Below are 26,030 nucleotides of genomic sequence, written 5' to 3'. Positions count from 1 at the left end.
ACTGGAGTATGAAAAAGGCCCAGTATGTTGCGAAAAGCTTCTCAGTTCATTAACATGTCAAGGTTTAACAAGCACTGTGTCAAAACAGGGCAAAACGTAACTGTGCGTGTGGTTTTGTGTTTTTTTTAATTACTGAAATTAACCGAATATGGCACTAATTTCCACAGCTACTACTCCTTCCCTTCTCCCAACCACAAGGCTTGATTTCTGTATTCTTATTAACTTTGTCCTATAAATGACCTTGCAAGGAAAGTGATTCTAGGGGCTAAGTGAAACAATGTCTATTTTCTGAAGCTGTAGGCTAGGTTTTATTAATGCAATGTCTAAGATCTTTGAAGTTGTGGCTTTACCAGGAAAATCACAATCTCCCAAACCTTTATTCATAATGGGTATGACTTCCAGGGGGAACAGAATGCCTGCTGTGCTAATTATTTCAATTATCAGCTAGTACTAAAACACGTAATGGATTTTCTCTGCCTCCACAGGTAAAAGCCATGACATTACGGAAGTTAATTCAGATGTTCTGAACTTGATCTCCCATGCTACACAAGAGAGATTAAGAGGGCTTCTGGAGAAACTAACTGTAATTGCTCAGCATCGTACGATGACCTGTAAGGTAAAGGAAATAATCATTAAGCTTCTTGGTCTCCTAACAGTCTTGTTCCAGTCAGTGGGTTTAAAAAAAATAAAAATTAAAAAAGTAATTGTATTGGCATCCTATATCTAAAATCTGCCTTAAAGTATGCTTCCTCATGGATGCAGGAGGTTCTTGGCTATTAGGTTGTAAGAATAAAATGCAGTCATGGAAATGGCAATAACCAAAAGGAAGCTACCACATACCAATTCCACCTACTGGTTCATTTAGTCCAGTATATGTCTGCTTTAACTGGTAGCAGTTCCAGGCTTCTCTCTTAACTAGAGTTTCCAGAGATTCCTCCTGGGACTGTCTACAATCCCAGGCATGCATGCCTGTCACTGAGGTACAGCATACTTCCGATTATATGCCTTCCCTGCCTTTAAGTGTCTTCAGTCATCAGTTTAGTTCAGTACTGGGCCTGTTTTCTGAGCTTGGAAGTTGAAACTGGACATAGGCAAAAATGGTTGTTGTTGTTGTTTTTCTTTTGTGGAGGGGAGGGTTGGAGGGAATGGCTGGTTTTAATAGCTAGTATAGATAAGCTAACTGAAAATCTGGAAACGCTTTGGAGGAAAGTAGCTCTTAATGGAATTTAAATTTAATAAATAATAAAATAAGCAGATGCAATCTTGGTAAGCAAATGTGCATTGAATTTATTTTAAACTTGTCTGTTATGTTAATGCAAGCTGACTTGCTTTTAACAACTAGGGTGGGGGCCAGTGGTCCATGTTGTATTTTAAAACAACCATAAATTCTCTCTCTCTCTCTCTCCCCCCCCCCCCCCGCTTTTTAGGGGAATGACAAGTACACAATAACTAGTGATACAAGGGCCCAGCTTCGGTTTCTTGAGCAGTTGGACCAGATCGAGAAGCAGAGGAAGGATGAAGAAGAGAGAGAGGTGTTGCTCCGGGCAGCCAAGGTGAGAGGATTGTTATTTGCAGAAGACTTACAGCAGCTAAATATTCCTAGACCTAGCTGCTGCCTGTATGCTGCAGCTGAAAGAACTATACAAGCACATCCATGTAGAAGATAGGTATTTTACAGTAATTGGGTACCTTGACAAGTTGGACCTCAGAGAAGGGATTCAGGGGGGCTCTCATGGACTCTGTGGATCCCAAGGTTTACCGAAAAGGTTAGAACTCTGGCAAAGTTTTTCCGCAACAGCGGAGTACAACTCTCCATCTTTCCAATATTTTCTATAATAATATTTTTTATGGTATGGTATAGTATTTATGCCTCGCCTATCTGGCTGGCATTGTGTGATGCACAATGTGTGATGCCAGTGTTGTGTAGTGGTTAAGAGCGGTAGTCTTGTAATCTGGGGAACCGGGTTCGCGTCTCCGCTCCTCCACATGCAGCTGCTGGGTGACCTTGGGCCAGCCACACTTCTTTGAAGTCTCTCAGCCCCACTCACCTCACAGAGTGTTTGTTGTGGGGGAGGAAGGGAAAGGAGAATGTTAGCCGCTTTGAGACTCCTTAAAGGGAGTGAAAGGCGGGATATCAAATCCAAACTCTTCTTGTTCTTCTGGGTTTCCCCAGCCACTCTGGGTGGCTCCCAACAGAATATTAAAAACACGATCAAACTTCAAACATTTAAAAATTCCCTAAACAGGGCTGCTGAGTCCAAACATGTTGTAATCTATGGACACTTCTTGCATTTGTGTGTTTTTGTGTGGTGCTAGTGCGCCCCCTTGACACTTGAAATGCGTAGGAAAGATATCCCATAGAAAAAAATAAGATTGATGTTAAAAGCAAATAGGAAAACGTCATACACTTTGGTTATATTACTATTTATCACTATTTCAAAGTTGTTGATAATAAGCCTATGTCTGGGCTGTATGACTCTAGACCATTTACTGAATGCTGCTCTTGCTAAAAACAGAAATAAGACAAAGCCAAACACTCAAAAATTAGAACTAGATGGTGGGGAGTTTATAGCCTATCCTTCTATTATTATTTTTTGTTGCTTCATGTTGAAGACAAAAATGGATGAGCAGCAGCTAGAGAACACTTCTGCTTCCAATTCTTAAACCACTTCAGTCATCTCCCACCAGATTTCTCAGTTTTTGGCAGCTGGTACCTCTTGCCAGAGACCTCCATATTGCATGTTCATAGGTCTGTGCAGAATGCAGTAGCCAAGCATAGAAGTGCAGGAAGTTATCTCTTTATATAGCGTTCAGTGTGTCTAACTTGGATCTGATGAAGATGTAACTCTAGCCCCCTGCAAACTACTGGGCAGGGGACTGTATCTTGGGACAGGTGGATTCTGGCTATGGTTTGCAAGGTAACCCAGCATTAACCTTTGCAAAGGTTGCTGGCAACCTTCCTGGAACCACAGGTCAATGGTGTAACAAATAGGAATTTTACCTTTGTACAGTAGGGCAGTACACACACACACACACACACACACACACACACACACCTTTCCCTATCCTCCGACGAAACAAGCAGAGTTCAAGGACAGATTCCAGCCAGGCAAAAACTCTCAAGAAGAAGGTATAAAGTAGGGCTGGTGAGCAGCATGGCCTGGGGAAATGGGTGTTTCCTGGACAGAGTTTTGAGGGCCAGATACAGGACTGGAGAGGCCACCTTTGCCCCCCCCCCAAGGCCTGAGGTTCCCCATACATGCCTTAGAATTAACTTAAAGGGTACATTCCTATTATCCCACATTAGATTGCAGGGGCTGACTGAGCTTTGTGTGGCCTTCAGCAAGTTGCTTATGCACTGAGCTAGGAGCTTCAAGGTTACACCAATTTGCTAATGGACCTAGAAGTCTTTCCTTCCCCTACCGGATGATCCACTGGTAGCTGCCTGGGACCTATTAAATGTAACCTATTATAACTCTTGCAAATGACCTATTTTAAAATGGCCCAATATAGGAACTGAAAAAATAGGCTCCTTAAGGAGGTCTTCTGCACGCCCATCAAATATGGTGCTGGATCTTTTTATCTCCCTCCTTGCTGCTTTTCTCATTTTCCCAAGTGTCTGTTGCTGACATGAACATCATCACGCCTAGGCTGGACCTGACTGACAATGTTAGCATCATTTTTAGTTCAAGCTTCCTCTGGGCTAGAATGGAGGCAGCAGTCCCTGATGAAGAGAGGGGTTTTGTGTGTGTGTGTGTGTGTGTGTGTGTGTGTGTGTGTGTGTAAGAGAGAGAGCCAATCTGGCTTGAGGCATTTATTCCCTGCAGCTAAGATTTCCAATCAGAAGAGAAAATGGTAACTTATTAAATATTTAAAGATAATGTTGTGTTTGGGTGCTAGTAATTTCTATTAAACGTCTTTCTTTTTCTTCCTCTCCCTCCCCCCCTTCTTTTTCTTTCCTTTCCTTTTTGATAGAGCCGTACCAATAAAGAAGATCCGGAGCAGCTGCGATTAAAGCAGAAAGCAAAAGAGGTATGACTTTTTCAAGTCCCCACGCTTTGCCTTTGTATTCTGAGGGAAGGTTGGCAGCCCTCCTCTCCTGGCAATTAGGTCAGGGTTTATTTTGCTGTTGCATACCATTTGCAGAGGCCTTGGGGAAGGACAGGAACTGCTACAGGCAAGGGCAGCACTTCAAATGAGGTCAATGAATTATGAGCTCTTAACATTTTATTTTCATAGTTTACAAAGAACTATTTCTAGACAGGCCTAAACTATACAGCAGTGTGTTTGGTAGGAATATAATGTGGGATTAGGGGGGGGAAAAGACACTTTGAGATTTAGCATCTGGGACTGTACAATAGGCTACATTTTTCCAGGGTAATTGTTCGTTTTGTAAATCTGATACTGCTTATAATTCTTTGGCTGGGAGGCGGTACTGGGATTTAGTTTTAAATGGAAAACGCCTCTGGCTTTTAATTTTCTGGGCCCAGCAGTTTTCTGTTCTGGAATGGAGCCCTTGTTTCACGCAGTTCATGTTTAGCTGCAGGGGTTTTAGTTTATAGCTTAGACTGGTTAAGCTTTTACTCCCAGAGGCCTCTGCATAGCAACTGCAGAAATCAACAAATAAGTTCATTTATGTCTGCTGCAGCCTCCTCTCAGTAGCTGACTTTTTACATTTCCCAATATCCATTTCCTGACTTTTCTAGCCGGAGAGAAAAAAGCTCCACTAATTGGAGCTTATTTTAATTGAGCCTTAATATTGGATCTCACTGGAGTTGCCCCCAGAGCTACTGGGAACAGAATTAAATGAAAATACCTAAGGTTGAAGACTGTGTGAGTGAGATTTTTTTTTTTTACTTGACCTACAGATTCTTTTCCCCGCTGAATAAATCAAGCCTGTTCACATTTCTGATTAAGGATCTGACAGCAGACAATAATAAAGACAATTGAGGTGTGAGATGTGTGATACAGAGCTGAAGAAATTGGTTTCTATAGTTACTTGACTGATTCCATGCCATTTTTAAGGATCTCTGTGGTAAATGAGTGGTTTTGTTTTTTTCTGAGCAATCTTTTTCTTAACTGTGCCTCTTGAACTATCAAATTTGTTGTTGCTTAACATTGCTATGGTTGGCTTCTAAGTGCCAATAGCAGCAGCAGCAGCAGCAGCAGGTTATTTATGAATGCTTTAAAGGGCCTTCGTTGTTTGGATTAATGTAGGAGGAGAGGCAGTACAAATGGCAATCCCGTGAAATGGTCTCGGCATCTATGCACCAGACTTCAACCAAAGTAAAGGAATGCCCACAGAATGCAAGGAGAGCATAAGTGAGGGAATTTGGACCCTCTGCATCAGAAGGTTTCCTTAGGCGCGTTGAGAGGGATTGACGTTATACATCAAAATATGCATATTACTTACAACTTACCACTGTTACTTGCCTAATGCTACTTCGTCTCTGCCCCTCTAAGTTGCTATCAAGACAGCAGTTCCCTATAAGATACTCTTAATGGATATTTACCTTTAGTTGTGCATTTTACTACCCTAAACCTTGTGGGGAGGAGTGACTTGAGAATGGTGCATCGCCCAGTTATGGAAACATTTTGACTTCCTTATACATAACTCCATTAGTGTTCAGTAGTGCTTTAGAGTGCAAAAGGTGAGCTGCCTGCCCCAAAGAGCTTACAATGCAAAATTCAGCACCGGGGGAGGGAATTGGAATAATAATTAAAGTAATATGCCATTTCAGTTACGTATACTCATGCCCACACCAGAAGCACATTCAACCGGAGGAGTCACTCTGGTTCTTTTCAGGGTTCTATCTATCAATATTGCATATGCACAACTCCATGGATAACAGTGCTTTGGTACTGTCATGCTGCCTTGCCATCATTTCCCCAGGTAGAAACGGAACTTGATAGGTAACTTTCAAAGTTGATTTTGGGATGGGAATAACTAAAAGGGATTGCTTTCCAAGTTGAAACCATTCCTGATGATTACAAGTTTGACCTGTTGGTCAAAACAGCTCATCTTCGACCTTCTGGTATTTGTTCTCCTTTCCAATATCACCCTTCCTCTGGCTTTATGGTAAGCTTAGATATTGCTTTCACTCTCAACTCTTACCTGTAGCCAGAGCAGAAGATGTGGTGGTGGTGGTTTCAACGATCCTCACATTGAGTAAGTAAAATGTGGTTTAAGATAATGCCAGACAAAATTTCAAGATGCTGCAAGTTGTTCTAAGTCATAATCATTCCTCATGGAGGCCACTGAACAAGAGGCAAGGTGTTAACCTAATATCAACAAATTCCTATACCCCACAAATAACCCAGAGATGCTTTTTAAATAAAATCACACATTCTACTCATGTAAAAACACGCTGATTCCCAGACCATCCACAGGCTGGATTTAGAAGGTGATTAGGCCGGATCCGGCCCCCAGGCCTTAGTTTGCCTACCGATGATATAGTGTTTAAGTGTTGCTGGACCACTTGGGAAAAGTGGCCACAATATGTAAGGGGAAAGTTGCTTGGAAATTTCAGCACTTGCACCTGCCTTCAAAAGATGAAACTTCTCAAATGAGGGGATTAGTTAAAAGGAAGTTGAAGGGGTGGGTCAGGTGGGTCAGACCTCTTCAGGCAGCTTTGAAGTTTCTTTTAAATCACTGCAGTAGTACTACAGACTAGAATGGTGATGAACAAGTGCCAAGAGGATTCAAGCAGGCATAAATGCCAAGGTCAAGGAAGCTATAAATGGGAAGAAGGGTTCCTTAAAAAATAGAAGTCTTATCCAAATGAGGGGGGAAATTCTCATAAATGAGCATAAACTGAAGCAAGCAAAGAAGTAATTTGAGAAGCTGATGGCTGAATACATTCTTTTTTTTAAATAAATCAGGAACAGGAAAAGCTGCTAAGCCAGTGTTTCCCAAACTTGGGTCTCCAGCTGTTTTCGGATTACAACTCCTGTCACCCCTACCTAGCAGGACCATTGGTCAGGGATGATGGGAACTGTAGTCCAAAAACAGCTGGAGACCCAAGTTTGGGAAACACTGTGCTAGACAGTAAGTTGAACTTTTTGACAACAAAGGTCTAAAAGAGAGCAGGAAGATTGCAGAGTCCATACGTGAATATTATAGGCTGTAAAATGGTGTTTGGTTTTATTGCATTTTTCATCTTGTGTATTTGTTTGGTTTTTTTGTGTGTGGTGGTGTTTTTTTTTTTTTAGAATGGTTGAGCTAGGAGGGTCTTTGGAGATCTAGTCCAACCCCCTGCCTAAAAGCAGGACCTACAGCATCCCTGATGGATGCCTGCCCACTTTTGCCTTAAGCACCTCCAGCAAAGGAGAGCCCACCAACTCCCAAGACAGTTTGTTCCACTGTTAGTGGGGCAGCTGTTGCTATTAGGAAGTTTCTCCTAACGCTTAGCCAAAATCACCTTCCCTGCAATTTCCACCTATTAGAAGAAGAAGAAGAAGAAGAGTTTGGATTTGATATCCCGCCTTTCACTCCCTTTAAGGAGTCTCAAAGCGGCTAACATTCTCCTTTCCCTTCCTCCCCCACAACAAACACTCTGTGAGGTGAGTGGGGCTGAGAGACTTCAGAGAAGCATGACTGGCCCAAGGTCACCCAGCAGCTGCAGGTGGAGGAGCGGAGACTCAAACCCGGTTCCCCAGATTATGAGACTACCGCTCTTAACCACTACACCACACTGGCTATTATTTCTAGCACTGCTCTTCTGGAGCATCAGAGAACAAGTCTGCTCAATCTTCTGTGTGACAGGTCTTCATATATTTCAACCATGTACAATACGTCAATTGCGAGACCTCGGTGGACCGCGAGGTTGTTTCTGGTCGATCGCAGGGCCTTTCTCTGAGCAGCGCATGTGGGGAGATGGAGGGAGGCACGAGGGAGGTGGGGGGAGGTCTGTGTGATGCTGCTGGAAGAGGGGAGGTGGGTTTAGCCTGGCTTTCTAGATGGGGAAGGGGGCGGCTGCCAGAGCCACAAGGAGGAGCTGCTTGGGAAGGCTCCCTTTGATGGGGGCGGGGAGAGAAGCAGCGAAGGAGAATCATGGAGCAAGGAAGGAAGCAACTCAGAAGGGAAAGAGTTAACAAAGAGAGAGAGAGAGAGAGAGAGAGAGAGAGAGAGAGAAGCTGGCTCCTCAGATCTGTGCAAACTAATAAAAAAATATAGTTTGACTTTTCTCACTTGTTTAGTTACTTGTCCATCTAGTAACTATTTGGATCTGTCATAATGATATCCAAACATAGCTACTATATCTGTGAAATAAAGATCCATTTATTTATTTATTTAACTTAAATGACTTTGGAGGGTGATAGATCACTGCCAGTTTTTGATACTTGTTGGTAGATCGCAACCAACTTTAGGTTGGACGTGCCTGATATATTTGAAGGCCACTATCTTGTTTCTCCATTGTACTCTCATCAAGCTAAACATACTCAGTTCTTTGAACAGTTCATTATGGACATGGTTTCCTGCCTTTTGTCCTGGTTGCCTATTGGACACACTACAGGTTTTTTCCAAAGGCCTCCTTAAAACGTGACACCCAGACTTAACACAGTTCTCAGTTTGGAGAATAAAGTAGGTATACATTTTCCAATAAAACCTTCCATCAGTCCATGAAAGCCGCATAGTAGCCTTTGTTTCTATAAACTCTCAACTGCAGTTGTTCTTTTTGTGGGCTCTTTGCTGTCCCACATAAGAATGCACCAAGTCAGATTTGCACACCATGTAAAACTGCACAGTTCAAAATCGAGATTGAAAGTTCAAGTAGATGAGACAAGAGGGAAGTGCATACAAGCCTGAAACTTTCCATGTCTCATTCATGCTATGAGAGATTAGTTTCCCATTGCATCTGACCTGAACTAATGTCACTCGTTTTACATATCAAATGGCATGACAGGTGGTAATAGGTGCAACAGTCATTGGATAGTTTAGTTGCATTTGCATCTCCTGTTGGAAGGGCAACATGGAGAGGAATTCTGCTGGCTAAATTTTGAGCCTATGAGGGCAAAAGATTTCAAACAAGCTTCCCTTGAATGTAAAATGGCACTTGAAGGCTGTTTGGGGCCTTCACTGCCCTCTGGAATATATTATTTCTGTACCTATCAGGTGGATAATGCTTGCTCTGTACCACAGTGAAGTAGATAATGCTTTCTGTTTATTAAAGCACATTAAGTATTCAGAATGCCCTGGTGCATGGGCAAAATAAAACAATAGTTCAAGTGACCATCAACTGTCTAGCATCTGGAGAGTTTAAGCGTACACCGTCAAAAGCAACAAGTCAATGTACTTCTTCCTAAACTAAAATACTTGCCCTTCCTACTTGTACTGAAATGTGGTGGTGGGGTGTGTGTGTGTCTGCAAGTTTTATGAAAGTGGAAAAATCCAATTTCTGTGAGATGGTAAGGAAATCTTTTCTTAAAACTGAACAGGAGAACAGAGCAGTTTCCCCTTCTTAAAAATTGCTTCATGTGATTACAGCTATGCTGCAAATGCCATTTCACCATTGGGAAGGGCTTAAAAAAATGTGCCTCCACTTTATTTGTGCTTCAGGTCAGATTAACTAAAATGGTTATTGTGTCACCTAGAAACTCCTGACTGCTTCAAGACCAGACTTTTAAAAAACCTATATATTATTATTAAAAAGGCCAGCAGCAACAAAGACCATTTTACAATTTCTGCAACGTTTTCATAGCAATTTGATCTTTACACAGGTTTTTTAAAAAATCTTTGTACTTGTAGCAGATGGAAAAATCGAAGAAGGGAAAATGGGTTTGAAATGCTTTCTGGCTGGCTTCTGATCTCAAGACTTGTCCCTTCTGAGCAAATATATAGTAGTGTTGAGAAGTCTATAGAGTACTAGTCTTGAGACTTGGTGGGACATTGCTTCATCTGGTTTAGGAATAAGTAACATATCTATCCTGTGGTTCTCCAGATGTTTTGGATTCCCAGCTCCCATACTCCCTGGCAATTGGCCATGTTGGCCAGGGCTGATGGCAGTTGCAACAACATCGGGAGTGCATGTAGCTATCCCTGCTGTAAGCTGCTGTAGCTGAATTCATCCCTCGAGGGATGAATTTGGGGTGTAAAGGTATATGGGGGCTGGTTCACATAGGACAAATGTCTGTCTGCAACATGCAGTAAACTTATTTTTGTGAACTGGCCATGGCAGATTTAACAGGTTGGAACTTGATACCTCCTGTGCAATACTTCTCAGTAGAAGTGATTCATATATTTGGATCTTGTCACAGTGCAGAGTTCTCAAGTATCTTGCATGTATGCATTTGTGATCTGGTGCTAAGAGATGTATGCGGTGGCTACAGAGTACCAACCTGCATTGCTCTAGCCATCTCAGCCTATTACAAATAGCAGCCAGAATGAGGTTTAGGTTAATATTCATAAATCAAAACTGCTTCCTGCAAGACGGAGGAAACATAAGCTAAAATAGTATTATAGATTCTTTCAGAATAAATTGTATTTTTAATAAAGGAAATGGAGAATGGGATGCTTAATGTTAAAGAGATTATTACATACTTTCTTAAATGGTAAATGTTCCAATGAAGTATGGATTTTTTAAAAAACAAATGTATACTGACCTATAGAATGATGTCCCTAAATATGCTTCTTGTTGAATCTTTTTATTGCTATACAAATGGGATAACAAGCAAACAAGAACACGCTCGGTTCATGAATTTCTAACTGTAGAAGACTGGCCAAGGCTAAGACTAACTGACTCAAGTTGAGCCGTGACTTTCAGGGTACTGCAGACCAACCTACTCATAACTTCCTCTTTTCTTCCTAAATTAGTTGCAGCAATTAGAACTTGCACAAATGCAGCAAATGGAGGCTAACCATGCAGCCCTGGCAGCCATTGGGCCAAGAAAAAAGAGGCCACTGGATTCATCTGGACTGGAGGTACGTGCAGTAACCCTTCTTGGTTTAATATCTTCCAGCTGAACTGTGTTTCTGTTTTGTATATTGTTGGAATTTCACGCGACTTGATATTTATCAGTTTTATCGGCAATGAAGCAGCCTCTTGGCATCCAGAGAAGTTCTGCATGATTATGAGTTGTGTTTTGTAAAGGAATGGTGTTTTACTACTCCTGTAGTAAAACGTAGCATGAGGACAAGGCTGGCTAGTGTCTTTTCCGTTTGCTGTGGAAATGTCATGGGCATCATTTGGATGGTGTCTAAGGCAAGCCTCAAGTCTTTTTGCACCTATCTTGGATGTCTCACAGCATTTCAGAACTCTCATCCTGAATTACTGTATTTTTTTGCTCTATAAGACTCACTTTTTCCCTCCTAAAAAGTAAGGGGAAATGTGTGTGCGTCTTATGGAGCAAATGCAGGCTGTACAGCTATCCCGGAAGCCAGAACAGCAAGAGGGGTTGCTGCTTTCACTGCGTAGCGATCCCTCTTGCTGTTCTGGCTTCTGAGATTCAGAATATTTTTTTTTCTCGTTTTCCTCCTCCAAAAACTAGGTGCGTCTTGTGGTCTGGTGCGTCTTATAGAGCGAAAAATACGGTAGTTCCCCCCTCTCTCTAAGTTCCCGCATAATGAAAGAAAATCCATTTACTCTTGTTATCCCACTCACTTCTGCATGATGGTGAATGGAAAGTTCCTGGGTTTCCATCAGTTGAGAACTCTTCTTCTGTCTAACTATTTTGGTTGCTGTTAAGTCTTGATATAAAACAAATATTTAAAAAAAGCAAGAATGTTCATCTGAATACATCCCCCCCCCACATTATAAAACTAGCCAGCTATTTCAAAGAAATTTAAAAGTTAAATTGAAATACCTATTTGCCTTTGCTAACATGGCGTACTCCCGATGAGGTTGGACTGGAGCACCCATCGCCTGCGAATGGAGGGCAGCCACGCGGGATGTTTAAAACCAATGGTTGTTCCCTAGCAATGTTGCCCAGAATTTTAAGGATGTTCAGGGGACAAGTGAGCTCTGGTATGATACTTTGCTTCTCAGGGCAAGAATGGTGGAATAAAATTTTGACTAGCCAACAAAAGTGAATCAGTCCACCAACAGGGATATTATCTTGCCTTTGAGCTTGGGTGTGTGCCTTGAAATTTTAATAAATTAGTGGCTATCTTCTTGCAGCCTGTAGAATGAGCTTTTATCTACCTTAATTACTGCTAAAAGATTTAAAATCATGAGCTTGGTATAACAACTTTCCCAGGTCCCTCCCTTAACCATTCGGCTTTCATTAGGTAAATCATGGTGTTTACTATTAAGTAGGTGAAGGCTACAGCAGAGCAAGGTAGTAATTATTCTTAGCTTTTACTTTTCTATAATTCTAGAGGATAATATAATGGCTGCCCCTTAGACATATTCTTGCTGTCACTGATGCTGTTCCTACCTTATGTAGGGTTACAGCACAAGTGTTTAATAACACTAGATGAAAATGCCAGTGGCAATAGAGTTATACATCAGAACAATAGCATCCAACATTTTGTGCAACATAAAGGGAAGCACTCATTAAGGCATGCTATGCCTACACTTTGCATCTTTATAAGGGTGTCTATAAAATATGCAGCAAGTCAGTTACTTCATTTGGTTTCTAAGCACCTACAAGTGATGCTCCAAACATAGCAGAGGTGGGGGACCTGTAGATGTTGATGGACTCCAACTCCCACCATCCTGGCCTTTGGTCACATTGGAAAGGACCTATGGGACCTGGAGTCCAACAACATCCGGAGGCATGCAGGACCCCTTTCCCTGCACTACAGAAATTAATCCAGGTTGGCCAGAGCGGACTTTCAACAGGGAGAGACAACCAACTGCAGCTCACCCGCAAGTGTAGCTGTGAAGTGGGAACACAATGTTGCATTAAGATTAACAGTTTTAGGTGTATGAAGAATATATTTTGGTATTCACCTACAGAAAAAGTAACATGAGCCAGGTTGAACATTTGAGTGTGATGGGGCCTGCTTTCTTGAATATAATTTTGCCAAGTAATTTGAGACGGGCCATATCTTTAATATCACTAGATATGGGAGTGGGAGAATTTTGCCACTAATATTTGCCAGCCCATGCTGCAGAGGCTTAGATTTCTAACCATGAGAGGAAGAGTGGCATGTGTTGTAACATTATTTTACAGTACACAAATCTCTGGGAGCTTTAATCTTTTACATAGATGCTGGGACTTCCTGTGCAAATTCCTTTTTAGTTTGTCGGATATTAGAGTGCTAAAGGGTCCAGCCACTAAGCAGTTTGTTCCAACCAGTGTTGAAGTGTCCTGGTTCTTTGCTGGGGTTTAGAAATGGTGAGGTGTATTGTAAATGGATCTGAAGAGTTATGACTATAAAGTAGTTTTTAAATCAAATAATCTCCGAGAAATCTTTTTTTTTTAATAGAAGCAGAATGCTTGCAGTATACGCATAACAAGGAAAGCAAAACATCCTGATGAGTAAACAGTGTTCTGTTCAGAGATGAAAGGATGGCCTTGAAATGGAAGAATATGGCTTGGGGGCCTGTACACACTAGGAATCACCAAAAGCATATTTTGAGAAAACATGTCTAATTTAAATATGTAGAACTATATCCATCGAGTGCAAAGATACTTATTTTCTAAAGCTGTTAAATGTCAAAGAGCTTAAGCAGTTTGACACACATCTGACCGTTTCCAGTTATTTATCTTTCTATAAGTGTTAAATAAAACTAGTGGTAATGCACCAGAAGCATGCATTTAATTCATATATATATACAGTTATATGGATAGCTAAAGCTGTTGAATCTTTTTTTGGGGGGGGGGGAGTGAACTAGTTTATGTTGCTCATGCCCCTCCCAACGTGCCAAGTGTTTTCGGTAGACATCTCCTGGGAAGGCTGCCATTATTACCTGAGGGCCAGGTCACTTTTTCTAGACTTCTCCTTGGCACTTTCCTGTGAAAGCAGTTAAACTCTGTCCAAGGAAGTCTTCCCATTCATTGCCACATATAGAACATTAGTTGGTGGTGACGTTCCAATCCCAGGGTTCCTATGAATACCCTCTTCTGTGTTGATGCTGCCATTTTAACCTCATAATCCTGGACACTCTTCTCCTGAAGATTAGAGGTTTGATGCAAGATTTACCTTTTGTTATGATTCTTCAAAAATCATTTGCAGCAGTGTGCCTATTTGTTCATATCTATGTGAAATAGGGTTGATAGCTATCTCTTCGGTATCATTGTGTGCACCATAAGGTAAAGGTAAAGGTACCCCTGCCCGTACGGGCCAGTCGTGTCCGACTCTGGGGTTGCGCGCCCATCTCGCTTAAGAGGCCGGGAGCCAGCGCTGTCCAAAGACACTTCCGGGTCACGTGGCCAGCGTGACAAGCTGCATCTGGCAAGCCAGAACAGCAAACGGAAACGCCGTTTCCCTTCCCGCTAGTAAGCGGTCCCTATTTATCTACTTGCACCCGGGGGTGCTTTTGAACTGCTAGGTTGGCAGGCGCTGGGACCGAGCAACAGGAGCACACCCCGCCGTGGGGATTTGAACCGCCAACCTGACGGCAAGTCCTAGGCGCTGAGGTTTTACCCACAGTGCCACCCGCGTCCTGTGTGCACCATACTTGACACTATTGGTGCCTTGGCAAAAACTATGGGGACAACCAGGTTGTTGCCATGATTGTGGAGCTAATGTTCTGTACTCCTTAACACAGGCACAGTGTAGCAAGAAAGAAACTTGTGTCTTCGTTACAGTTCAAGCCCCCTTAAGTGCTGACTCTCGTGGTTGTGGAATAATGCACAAATTGACTGACTTTTAGCTAATTGTGCAGACAAATGTATATTCTAGAGCCGGGCTGTTGAACCTACTCCTGCCCCATCATCCTTGACCGTAGGGCATGCTGGCTGGGCTGATAGGAATTGTAGTCCAACAGCTTCTGGAGGATTGCAGATTCCTGGTTCAGAAGCTTGTCAGCTTCCTTGACTTGCATGCTGACTGAGCCCCCTCAATTGTAAGTGCTTTGTGCATCTTGGGACTCTCTGTAACTGAGACACGGTCTCATTGGAAGAGACTAGGAAGCAACAAATGTGTTGTATGTCACATCTGTCAGTGGATGGTGGAGTTTCAGTTTTATCTCTGAATTTCGTAGAAGGTTGTCAGTTTGGGCCACACTCACAACGTCAGATGTTTGCCTGTAAATTGGCTAAACTATTCTAGGCTGCCATTTATAGGTTTAAGCAGTGCAGCTCACAGGCCCATAGAATGCCATTCCTGTACAGAGATGAACTTAATTATTTTCTTGTGTGAAAGATATCTGCAATTTAAATGACTAATTGTATTGTAGCTCTGGGCTAAACATATTGATAACACAAACGTTGATGACATGTGAAGGGTCAAGAGTTTTATAATTTAGTTGATGATATATTGCCTAAAATGATGTGGCAAAGAGCCAGAATATTTCAGTTTAATAATCGTCTATTAAGTTAACATGACACATTTTGTACAGTATTTGTTACCTCCAGGTACAGATTAAGGATCTGATGCAGCCACAGATAGTGACATGTAAGCATGAATCTTGGGCATAATCATGAGTAAACTGACACTACATTTCCAGTAATTTGTCTCAATATGTAAAACACTCTGTTGGTTACATTTGAAAGGACTTGTAGAAATGTCACAATGTAAGTTGGGGGAGGAAAGCTACACAACAGAATATTAATACCTAGTCTCTTGCAGATCTTTGACAGTTTAGTGAAGTTCCAGCATGAGTGAAGATAATTGGATCATAAACATACACATTTATTCCTGAATTGTTCAAGTGAAAACATGTCTGTCATGCCATGAGGTGTCCCAAGAGTTCTCCTTCTCCTTTTTAAAAATCAAAAGTGCTGCATAGTATTTTCATTTACTTATTTTACTCTCAGAGAGCTGTCTTGGAGACTTTTTCATCCCAGTAAGAAATAGAAGGTCAACTGAAGTTCTTTCTAAGTGTTGCTTTTCAATATGGCACATTGATGGAGCACCTCACAGTGGTGCTGGGAGCACTTGACCTGTACAAAAAAATAAAGTAGAATTCTCTGGTTTGAAGCATGTCTTCCACTTTACAATCTTTTGGCAACTGAAGTTTGTTTCGTTTTCGGAATTCTGGTTTCATTGTGAAATCCTAATCTTGCATTGGCTAATAAAAACCTTAAAGGAAGTTGTCTTACATGAGATTTCTACTGGTTTTATTTTATATTTTTAAAAAGCCAGTGTAGGTTTAAAACTTTTTCAAAAAACAAAATGCAGCACAGCATAAGGTTGCCATATTTCAAAAAGTTAAAAAATCCAGACACGAAAGCTTTTTGTATTGTTTCATTTGGCCAAAGCTTGCTGCGTAGATTTCTCATGAGAATATTCTGCAATTGACTTGATGGGGAGAGTGAAAGAAATTCCACTGTTTGGCTAACTCAAGCTTATCTGCCAACGGTAAATGAGAAACAAGGGTGGATCTCTTACCTGGCATGACTTCATTACATGTATGTATTGTACATGCATAAGAAAACATTATATAAATGCTTTTGGAACAAATTGCAGAACCTTTAAATTTAATGCTCATTCTTCTGATTGTCTCTTGAGAATTGATACTATATAATTGTATTTTAGCCCCTTGAGTATTGCTTGGACCAGTGATGATTAGCTTAGTCTATCAACCATGTAACATTATTGCTAATGTCTGTTAACTTTGTATTTGTCATGCTAACTATTAAAAGAATGCAGCAAATTGTAGGCTGGATTCAAGGGAGGATGGTGCCTGTGATACGACTCATCAGCTTTCATATACAGCAGCAGGAAAAACAAAAACCCTTGCTAAGGCTTCACATTCTCACAATGTGGAAAAGTACACTTTTATTTATTAAATTTGTATCCTGCCCTGCCGCCCAAAGGAGGCCAGAGCAACAAACATCAAAATGTTAAACAATACAATTTAAAGTGAAATGAAAACATACTTTAAACAATCTGAAAACATTTTAAAGCAATTAAAGTATCTAAAAAACATAACATGCATGCCAGCTTAAACCAGAGACCAATCTGGTTTTGTATATTATTTGTGGGGGGGGGGGGGGAGCCCTAGATAGGATTTTGCATGACAGTTCTTTTATTTTGGCACATAATGAAAAGCTTGGATAAGTCTCCCAGATTTTATGCCAATCTTCCATTTAGAGTTCAGTTTGCACATCTGTTTTCAAATTCTACATGTAAGCTAAAAGCTATATGGGCTATTGTGTGCATTTGATTAAGTTATCATATTTATCTATTTCATAAAAATATTTCTAGACTGCCCCTCATATAACAAATTGGGGGTGTATGCAACAACATTTAGAAGTACAATAAAACATAATATACAAGAAAGACAATATAAAATAATCATAAAAATGATGGGCTCATCCTGACAAAGTTTAAACAACTCCACACCCAGTGTGGGAGAAGCTCAAATCTGTTGCCTTGGGAAAGTTCCCTGAGAGAGACTCAAGTGTTGCTTGGTTAAATAGATATCGGAGGAAAGCTTCACTAAACCTTAACCAACACTCATGGTCAGTAAAAAAAGAGGCGATGGTACTCTGTTCCATCATGAAAAAGGCACTGCTTATATTTGTGCTTTGTGAGACAACACGTGAATGCTGCAAATTCAGTACCGTATTTTTCGCTTTATAGGACGCACTTTTTCCCCTCCAAAAATTAAGGGGAAATGTGCGTGCGTCCTATGCCTGCACTCCGGAGGCTTTGCGTTGCTTTCGCTGAAGCCAGGAGAGTCTGGTCTTTGAGGCTGGCGGTGGGGGAAAGCAGCGCTTCCCCCCACCGCCAGCCCCACAAGCTCGGTCAAAAAGCCCACAGAAGCCGTGTGCTCTTTAAAGGGGCTGCACGGCTTCTGCTGGCTTTTCTAGGAGGTGGGGAAATTCCCCCACCTCGTAGAAAAGCCCGCAGGAGCCGTGCACCCTTTAAAGAGCGCATCGCTCTTGGGGGCTTTTCCCCGAGGAGGGACAAGGGACTGACTGGCCACGTCAGTCCCTTCTCCCTCCTGGTCGAGAAGCCCGCGCGGCTCCTATGGGCTTTTGCGGAAGGTGGGGGAATTCCCCCACCTCCCGCAAAAGCAGGGAGAAGGTCTGGGAGGGAAATCATATTTTTTTCCTTGATTCCCCCTCTGAAAACTAGGTGCTCCCTATCGTCAGGTGTGCCCTATAGAGCGAAAAATACGATACTTTGAACAGAAGAGAATACATGGGGAAGATATGTAAATTACTGGGCAATCTTGTCTCCAGTGCTATGCAGTGCAGTACTTATTGGGCCTGTGAAAGAGAGGCTAAAATGAAGGCAACACAAAAAGCAGGACAAATATAATAACCAAGGGTTATATGGTCAGTAAAAACTTGAGATGACAGGGAGAGAGTCAAGTTAAATTATGCTGGGACTGGTTTATGGCATGTATGTACATGTTCAGACACTCTCCTCAGATTTACAACAGAGTGACTTATTTTAATCCCTAAGTAATTGCAGCCAGCACCTTCAAACATGGAAGCAGTGGAAGAGGTTTCAGAGCAAAGGGTGTAACATATGCTTCAGAAATTATGCAGTGTATTGAGTAACTGCGAAGAACTAGGGCAGGCAGTCTTTCTCCATTATCTTAATCTACAGAGAAAATCAAAAGAGTGTTATTTGCATGGTTTAGGGTTGGCACCGGGGGGAGAGCAGGGCTCTTGTGCTTTGAACAGCTGTGTGGCAGGCAGAAATTGAACAGGTGAAGTCCTTTCTAGTATAGAAATACAATTATTGTTTTGTCAGAAACATTGCTTGCTTGCTTGCACTTGGCTCCTAATTTGTTTGTCACCTTCACCCAAGGGAGGATGTAGATTTGCATATGATTAAAAGCATACACAAATATGTGTGCTCTTTTGTGAATATGGTAAAACCCATAATCCACATACATTGTACTGGTTTGAGAAAATCAAAAACAACCCCCACCCCAGGTAATGCTTGCCCTCAGGTTGAAAAGATTCTCCATCCTTGCAGTACACACAATCCCACAAGGAAGCCCCACTGAACTCAAACATCTGAGTAAACCTTACATGAGCTCAAGGTATGGTTGTTCTCAAGGGTGGAGAGATGGATCCAGATATGGCGATTGCTCATGGGGAATTTGAGGTTTTTGTCCTTTAATATTTGTTTTTCAAAGGGCTACATGAGAATGAACAGGTTTGTGTGTGAATGCTCAGTTTTAAGCCCTCTAAGCTGGTCTCTGTTTAGAAAGTAAATACTTTCCCCTCCCTAAAGTTATTTGACTTCTGAAGGACATGGCTATTGGATTGCTGAGGAATCCCCTGAGGCTTGTTTCATTTGTAATAATGCCTTGAGCTTTCTGCTGCATCCTGTTGGAGTGACCTTCTCTTCAACCCTGTAGTGGCAGCTGTGCTACAAAGCTAGCCCCCCCCTTGCTTCCCCTCCCCGTAAGGGGTTGTCTTACTTTGAACTGTGACCCTTTTGTGTCTTACCAAGACAAGAGGGACCTCTCTCTCTCCCTGTACATGGCCACAATATTTCTCCCATGCCTCTTTTGTTCCAAGCCATTGAACAAATGGAAAGCTTCAAAACGATGGCATTCTTATTTCAGTTTTCAGCTGGTGTTGTCTTGTATCATGTTAGCAGGAGAAAGTCCTTTTTTGGGGAAAGAAAGCGGGTATCAACTTAAGACATCAGCAACTTAAGTTTGCTGATGTCAAAGTAGTAGCAGTAGCACTTCTTATGGATTTACTTCATGCCAATCACCAAGCGTTTAAATGTGTTGGCTTGTATTGTTTCCCTACTTTCTAAACAAGTATAAAATTCTTTTGTTCTGTATTCTTAAGGTGGTTTGGATTAAATAAAAAAATATTTCTGTCCCACTTAAAGCAGCTAATGTTAATAATAACAATATTTTATATGCTGCCCATCTGACAGGGTTGCCCTAGCCACTCTGGGTGGCTTCCAGCAATAATGAAACCATATACTAAGGTTATATGGTCAGTTTTAAAAGCAGTGTGAGATAGCTTGACATGAAGCCTAAGAAGGCTTTTTGCTGTTCTCCTAAAAGTGAAAGAGGCTCTGGCTACCCCACGACCCCTAGGAAAGTTCCATATGCTACCATGGAGGAGCAGCGCATGGGCCATCACACCTTAAATATCTGGGTATTGATAATGGGACCTCTCCAATAGATCTTAAGGCTGGGGTGGAATTTTTTGAGGTCTCCTTTCGGATATTCAGGACGAGGCCATTTAAGAGCTTTATCCTATTTTTTCCTGAAGACTCTGAACACAATTATTTGAGAAACGGGTCTCAGCATACTGAACTGCATGTGTTTCCTGCAAAGACAGCTGTGCCCCGTCAAGCAATCACTTGCATGGGAGACCTCTAAAGTTAGGGCAAATAATGAGGGGTGAAGCTCATGCAGTATAAGATTGGAGTTGCACTTACGTTGTACAGTGAGTTTTATTTATTTTTAATGACTACTCACCTTTTCTCTCCTTTCTCCTGGTCTAGGGCTTAAACAGATCACCCAGCCTTGCGAAACCAAATCTTCATCCACGAATAACACGCATCTGCCTCAGGGACTTGATATTCTGTATGGAACAAGAAAAAGAGCTGAAGCACTCTCTAGCCTTGTACCGAGCTCTTCTGAAGTAACGGCTAGGCAGTTTGCGTTTTGGCTTGCCAGCATTTGTTGCCAAAGAACACCTGTTTGCACTATCTTGAAACCTTGGTTTACAGTGATCACCTGTTTCCTTTTCCTTTTTTCTTAAACGAAGGGAACCACCTAGAACAGTCTACTGGGTGGTTACTAGAAACATGTATGCTGCCTGAATGCACTGGAGACAGAAGGCTTCAGGAGTCTGCGAAATTCAGTATAAGCAACACTTGTGTCAGTATTTCAATCTGCAATATTATCCCATGAATATTGTGCCTTGTAATGCTGCAGTTGGGGAAGGGTGGTATGACGAATGTATTTAATCACAAACCAGCAGGCAAGCAGCTTGCTAGTGTGTTGCCTACAGGATTCAACCTCTCTAGCTGTCCTAGTTTTTAGAGTTCGCTATAGCTAGCTGGAAGAGAAACCACTTGGGAGCAAGCCAAAGAAGTGCCAAAGTGAGATCTGCAATCTATTGCCTCCAAAGAAAGGGGGACTTCCCAGTGGCATGGCTTGTGCTGCCAGTACTACTGGACGGATGAAGCAAGCTGGAACTGTAAGAGTTCGGGTGAGCAGCTTTTGGAAATGTAGTTGCTGAAATCTAAAAGGCAAATCCGGTGGAACACTTAACACAGGCCGATTGCCCTTTCCATTCCATTTCCAGCATAACAATGACTTTGGATGCGTTCGGTTTTGCATCTGTGCAGACTTTAAAGCAGGGAACTATCTTGGAGGCTCTTGCAGTGTGGAACACTGCTTTATGTAAAGTATAGAATATAATTATTTGATCTCCTGCTTCCTACATTATGGGAATCAAAGAGCAGACATATAATTATCAGGGATTTGATCTTAAACTGTAAGTTTGGATTCGATTCTGAAATCCGCTGAATGGGGAGAAAAATCCTGCTGTGGCATTTCGTGGGATAGCACAAAACTCTGCAAGGAGCTGAAGTTATAGTTCTGGCGGACTTTAAAGAGAGCCTGGTGGTTTGCCTGCAGTGAATCACTCCAGAAGAAGTTGGTTGTGGAGAGCCATATGAAGACACCTTTTGCACTTTTCTACAAATTCTGCACTACCCTGTGCACATAATGTATAACATTGGGTGTATACTGGGATGGGTAAGAGATAGCAGCTGAATGTCTTTACCATTAAAGTCTTTATTTTTAAAGGCTTTCAAAGCTTTTGGGTATGCCACCTTACAAATTGGGGAAACCGTCTAACTTAAGATACCAGGACTACTGCAGAATGTTGAGAGGCTCTACTCTAGTTAGTTTCTCGGTTAGAAAAACTGAACTAAGTTAGTTAAACCTACACAGTGAATTATTTGTGTGTGTGAAATGTCAGCAAGATACTGGTGGGATAAAGCAGACAGAAGAAGAAAGATAATTGTATAATAAAATGCATAGCTTTACTATTTATGTAAAGTACAGCATTTCCCCGGTTGTGTATTCAGTCTTACTGACAGATGTTTAAAATTATTTTAAATACTGCATTAAAATAACTATTTTATTAAAAATGTTAAAGAGTATTTACTCCATCAAACATCAGAGATGGCATTATTGCATCCAGCACTGTTGTCATGAAGAGCTAGCTGTCAGCACATCAAAGCAGAATGTCCGCAATAGCAGAGAATACTTCAAGAATATAGCTCAATATTTGCATATAGCTTGTGTTAAGCATTTTTGTCTGCACTGTTCACATGTAAGGTGGGAGTTGGGGTCTTTTTCCTCAAAAGTGCATGTGTGAGAAGTGAAACTGGGCTTTCTTCCCTCTCCCCCATCCCATTTAATTACATTTATATCCTGCCTCTCATCAAGGAACTCCCTCTCCCCCAGGCAGTCTCTCATCCAGGCCCTGACCAGACTCAGACCTGCTTACCTTCTGCAAGGTAACTGCACCATGTGCCCTCAAACTAGACCTGTAAGGGCTTTATGCAATTATCTCATTACCTAGCTCACCTTTGGCATTGGAACTGAGCTGCAGAAAAATGGCTTGAAAGCAGCAGAACACCGTAAGATAAGGGTAGATGAGTGTTGCTATTTGTGGACTTATATGACTGCCCCACACATCTGGTTTGATCTGTTGTTATTAATAAGAACCAGTGTATATCATAGCCTTCCTCCCATGGAAGCCCAGGAGAAAGGAGGAATTAAGCACGTCTTCTGTCACCTTATCACATCGTAAGCCAAGCCAGTAATCCCCAAACATTGCAATAGAGGTGGGCAAGTGTGCTGTGTGAAATTGTGCCCTGTGAGCCCTGAAGGTACCCACTGACAAAGGCTGCTTGCTGCAGCTCTGCACAATTGGCTCTTCTAACCTTCCAGTTCTTTGTGAGTAGGTAATCCTTTATGCCAGGGATGGGGAATCAGCGATCCTCCAAATTTTTCTTGACTCCCAACTCTGTACTCCTAGGGATGTCATTCCCCTGAACGTGAACATTCTGATCTAGTTGTTTAAACTCTTCTTGTGGGTGTTCTTAATGTTTTGATGGGACCGTATTTAAATTACATATGGATACAGTTCCATCAAAGCATTAAAAGCACCCACAATTAAAATATACAGTGAAACAAACCTGCTAAAAGTATAGGGGTTAAAAAAAGATCAGAATGTTCAAGTTCAGGGGAATGTTTATCGAAACAGGTATGTCGTCAAGATTTAGAAAAATGCCCCTACCAATAAGGCCGTCTGTATTTCTGCAAGGAGGACATTCCATAACACTGGTACCACCAGTGCAAAAAGCCTCTGTGCCTCTGATTTTAATGTAGCTTAACTACAAGATATTGGAGGAAACCAATCATGTTGGGTCAGAGGTGTATCTCACAACACCAGTTGTTTCCACTGGCGTGTTTGGGCTTGGTCCAAGTCCTTTCCTGGTGGTAACTTTGTTAATTATCAAACCTTTTAAATTGTGGACTGACAGGTTGTTCAGATAGGGATAACTAGTTTACTCCTTGATGCTGCAATTTAAGCAGATAAACTTACCTCCAATAACAACAGTAACTTTCATTTGGAGGTCCTGGGACTTGATTTGCTCGGGTCTGAATAGGATGACTACAAAGATTCCCAAAATCTCTTTATTAGCTGACATTGTTATGGGTTCCTTGCTATAGCCAGAGGGTTGGTCCTGCGGTCAGCTAGCGTTTCTTAATGTTAGGAGCTCCTACAAATCCATTAGGTGTAGATATAAAACAAGTTTTGAAAAGGGAACTGTTACATGAGAAAATGAGCTTGCTTGCTTCTAGGATTGGATAGTCCAGCAGCTGAGATTTGTTTCTTTAATGGGAGAGCAGCTGCATGAACTTGGAAGATCCTACACTTGGCCCTTTGAATCAACCATTTTGTGGTGTCAGCTTAATTTGTTCATGCCCAAGTTTATCAGTTGCAGCAGAATCCTATGCCTGTTTACTCAGAAAATCCCAGTGCTCAATAGGATGTGCTCCCTAGTATGTTTCTGTTTCTCTCACCTGCTTTTGTATTTTTTTTTTTAAAAATAGGTTGCTCATTAAATCTATGCTTTCTGTGAACCACTTTGAGCCCTTCTTTACAGGTGGGAAAGGCAAAGTATGAATGAATGAGCAAATTATACGTGTAGGCTTGCAACCTTTGTCCTAAATATGGTACTAGGTTTGTGCAGGAATAGCTCTGAATGCATAAAATCCTATTTAAAGGGACTTGTTTTCTGATTCCTGTGACCTTTCTTCTTCTGCAAAACATCTTGGTGTTTTCATTGCCTGAGGATACCCAATGATGGATATCCGAAAACAACTATTGCTGCAGATTTTTTTTTGATTTTTTTTTTATGTGAAGCCCTTGGGGACTCTATAAACCTATCCCTTAGGAAGAAGTGGCATATTGCTACCAAACTTGGAAGTGGCTGCTTCAAATTCCAAGTCAAATATTATTTTTTTCTCTCCTCCTCAGACTTGTGGAAAGCTCTTTGAGTGGAGCTGAGTGGAACATTTAAATACTTCTGATGCTACTGAAACTACAGTAAAAACCTGGTGTTCCTAGTTGAGGGCTGGTCCCCAACCCTGGTTAACTCAAGAAAGAGGTTTGAAAATCCCCTTACAAGCAAGGCAAGCCTACCCACTAGTAGGAGATGAAGACAGCCGAGGTAGTATCTTAGCTGGGAAAATGTAGAAAGGGGGTTAATCTGGGGAACTCGTGGGAAAACAGCTAAAGCTACTGAGATCTGTTGTAGACATTGAGGCGACCTTTGAAGAAGCAGCTTGGGATTGAGGAGTGCAGAATAAACTCAAAAATACAGATTGCAATGTGGGGTGTATTATGTACTGAAGTTCTCACCCTGGGCCAGCAGGGGGATACTGTAGATAGTTATGCAAATGAAGGATCGAAAGTGACGTTCAGTGATTGGATAGTTTGTATGCAAATGAAGGATCGAAAGTGACGTTCAGTGATTGGATAGTTTTAGAAAGTTGTTACAGTAACAAGGTACTGGAGCTCTATATAAGCAGGCTGACTGAGCCCTTCAGTTCAGTTCTGTTCTGGCCTCTGAATAAAGAAGAGCTGTTTGAAGAATTGCTGTGTCGTCTGATATGTTCACGCACAACTAAACAGGGTGCACCATGCCTCTCCAAAATGGAAGTGTCTTCCAATGCACAAGCATTACTAGGCCCTAGTCTTTATGCAAAGTATTCCTTACTTGCCATTGCCTCGGAAATCACCAGCAGCTGGGCTTTGACAGTGGCGAGGCTAATAGTGTAGTAGCCAGGCCCGTCTTACCCGTTGAGGCTAGTGGCGCGGGGTGCCAGGGCGCCAAGTTCTGGAGGGTGCCAGGCGAGAGTCCGGGGAACACCGAATGAGCTCGCTGAGCAAGCGTCGGCTCGGTTTTTTCCCTTTTAGCCTGCAGGTGCCGAATTCTGCAGGGCGCCAGAAGGCTAAAAGGGAAAAAACTGAGCCAACGCTTGGCGGGAGCGGCACATGTGCCCTCGCTCACTCACTCAGCGCAGGCCACTTGCTCGGTGTGCTGCCTACTGCTGCTGGCTGAGCCAGGAGGTGCTGTGTCCCGCCTCTGCCTCTTCTCTGCCAGAGGAGCTGCCCTCCAGCCGCTGCCTGCCTCCTCCAGCCCTAAAAAAAGGTCAACTCTGGGAAAGGGGGGGGGTGCCGGAGAGATCTTTGCATGACGGCACTGGATATGCTTAAGACGGCCCTGGTAGTAGCTCATTCCCAGCCAGGTTTCTTGTAGCAGCCTATGACCCAAGACTTCAGCATCTGCTTCCTCCAAGATTCTGGATGCTGTAAAGGAAGGAGACCAGCAGAAGCTTCACTCGTGTGCCAACCACTCTTTTCCTCTGTCACAGGTAAGGTACAGCTGAGGTGCTGATGTCTTGGCCTGGAAGGGGACAAGCATTTGTATAAAGACTGCTTAT

The 26,030-nt window shown here is 42.1% G+C and overlaps 1 protein-coding gene across 2 annotated transcripts in view; it reads left to right on the top strand.

Annotated features, from left to right (window-relative positions):
* TAF4B (TATA-box binding protein associated factor 4b) overlaps positions 1–21,529 on the top strand; it is a 61,937-nt gene extending 40,408 nt beyond the window's left edge. For both annotated transcript variants that reach the window (XM_081014432.1, XM_081014431.1), the window contains 5 exons: positions 486–616; positions 1,428–1,553; positions 3,976–4,032; positions 10,814–10,921; positions 20,495–21,529. In XM_081014432.1, the coding sequence (XP_080870558.1) occupies positions 486–616; positions 1,428–1,553; positions 3,976–4,032; positions 10,814–10,921; positions 20,495–20,638 (566 nt within the window). In that variant the 3' untranslated portion in view covers positions 20,639–21,529. The remainder of the gene's footprint in view (positions 1–485; positions 617–1,427; positions 1,554–3,975; positions 4,033–10,813; positions 10,922–20,494) is intronic.
* The last annotated feature ends 4,501 nt before the right edge of the window (positions 21,530–26,030 follow it).

Source organism: Podarcis pityusensis (genome assembly GCF_964106645.2).
Source record: "Podarcis pityusensis genome assembly, chromosome: 7".
In the NCBI taxonomy this organism is placed as follows: domain Eukaryota; kingdom Metazoa; phylum Chordata; class Lepidosauria; order Squamata; family Lacertidae; genus Podarcis; species Podarcis pityusensis.
Note: the sequence above shows the minus strand (reverse complement) of the source record. Positions and strands in the feature narration are given on the sequence as shown.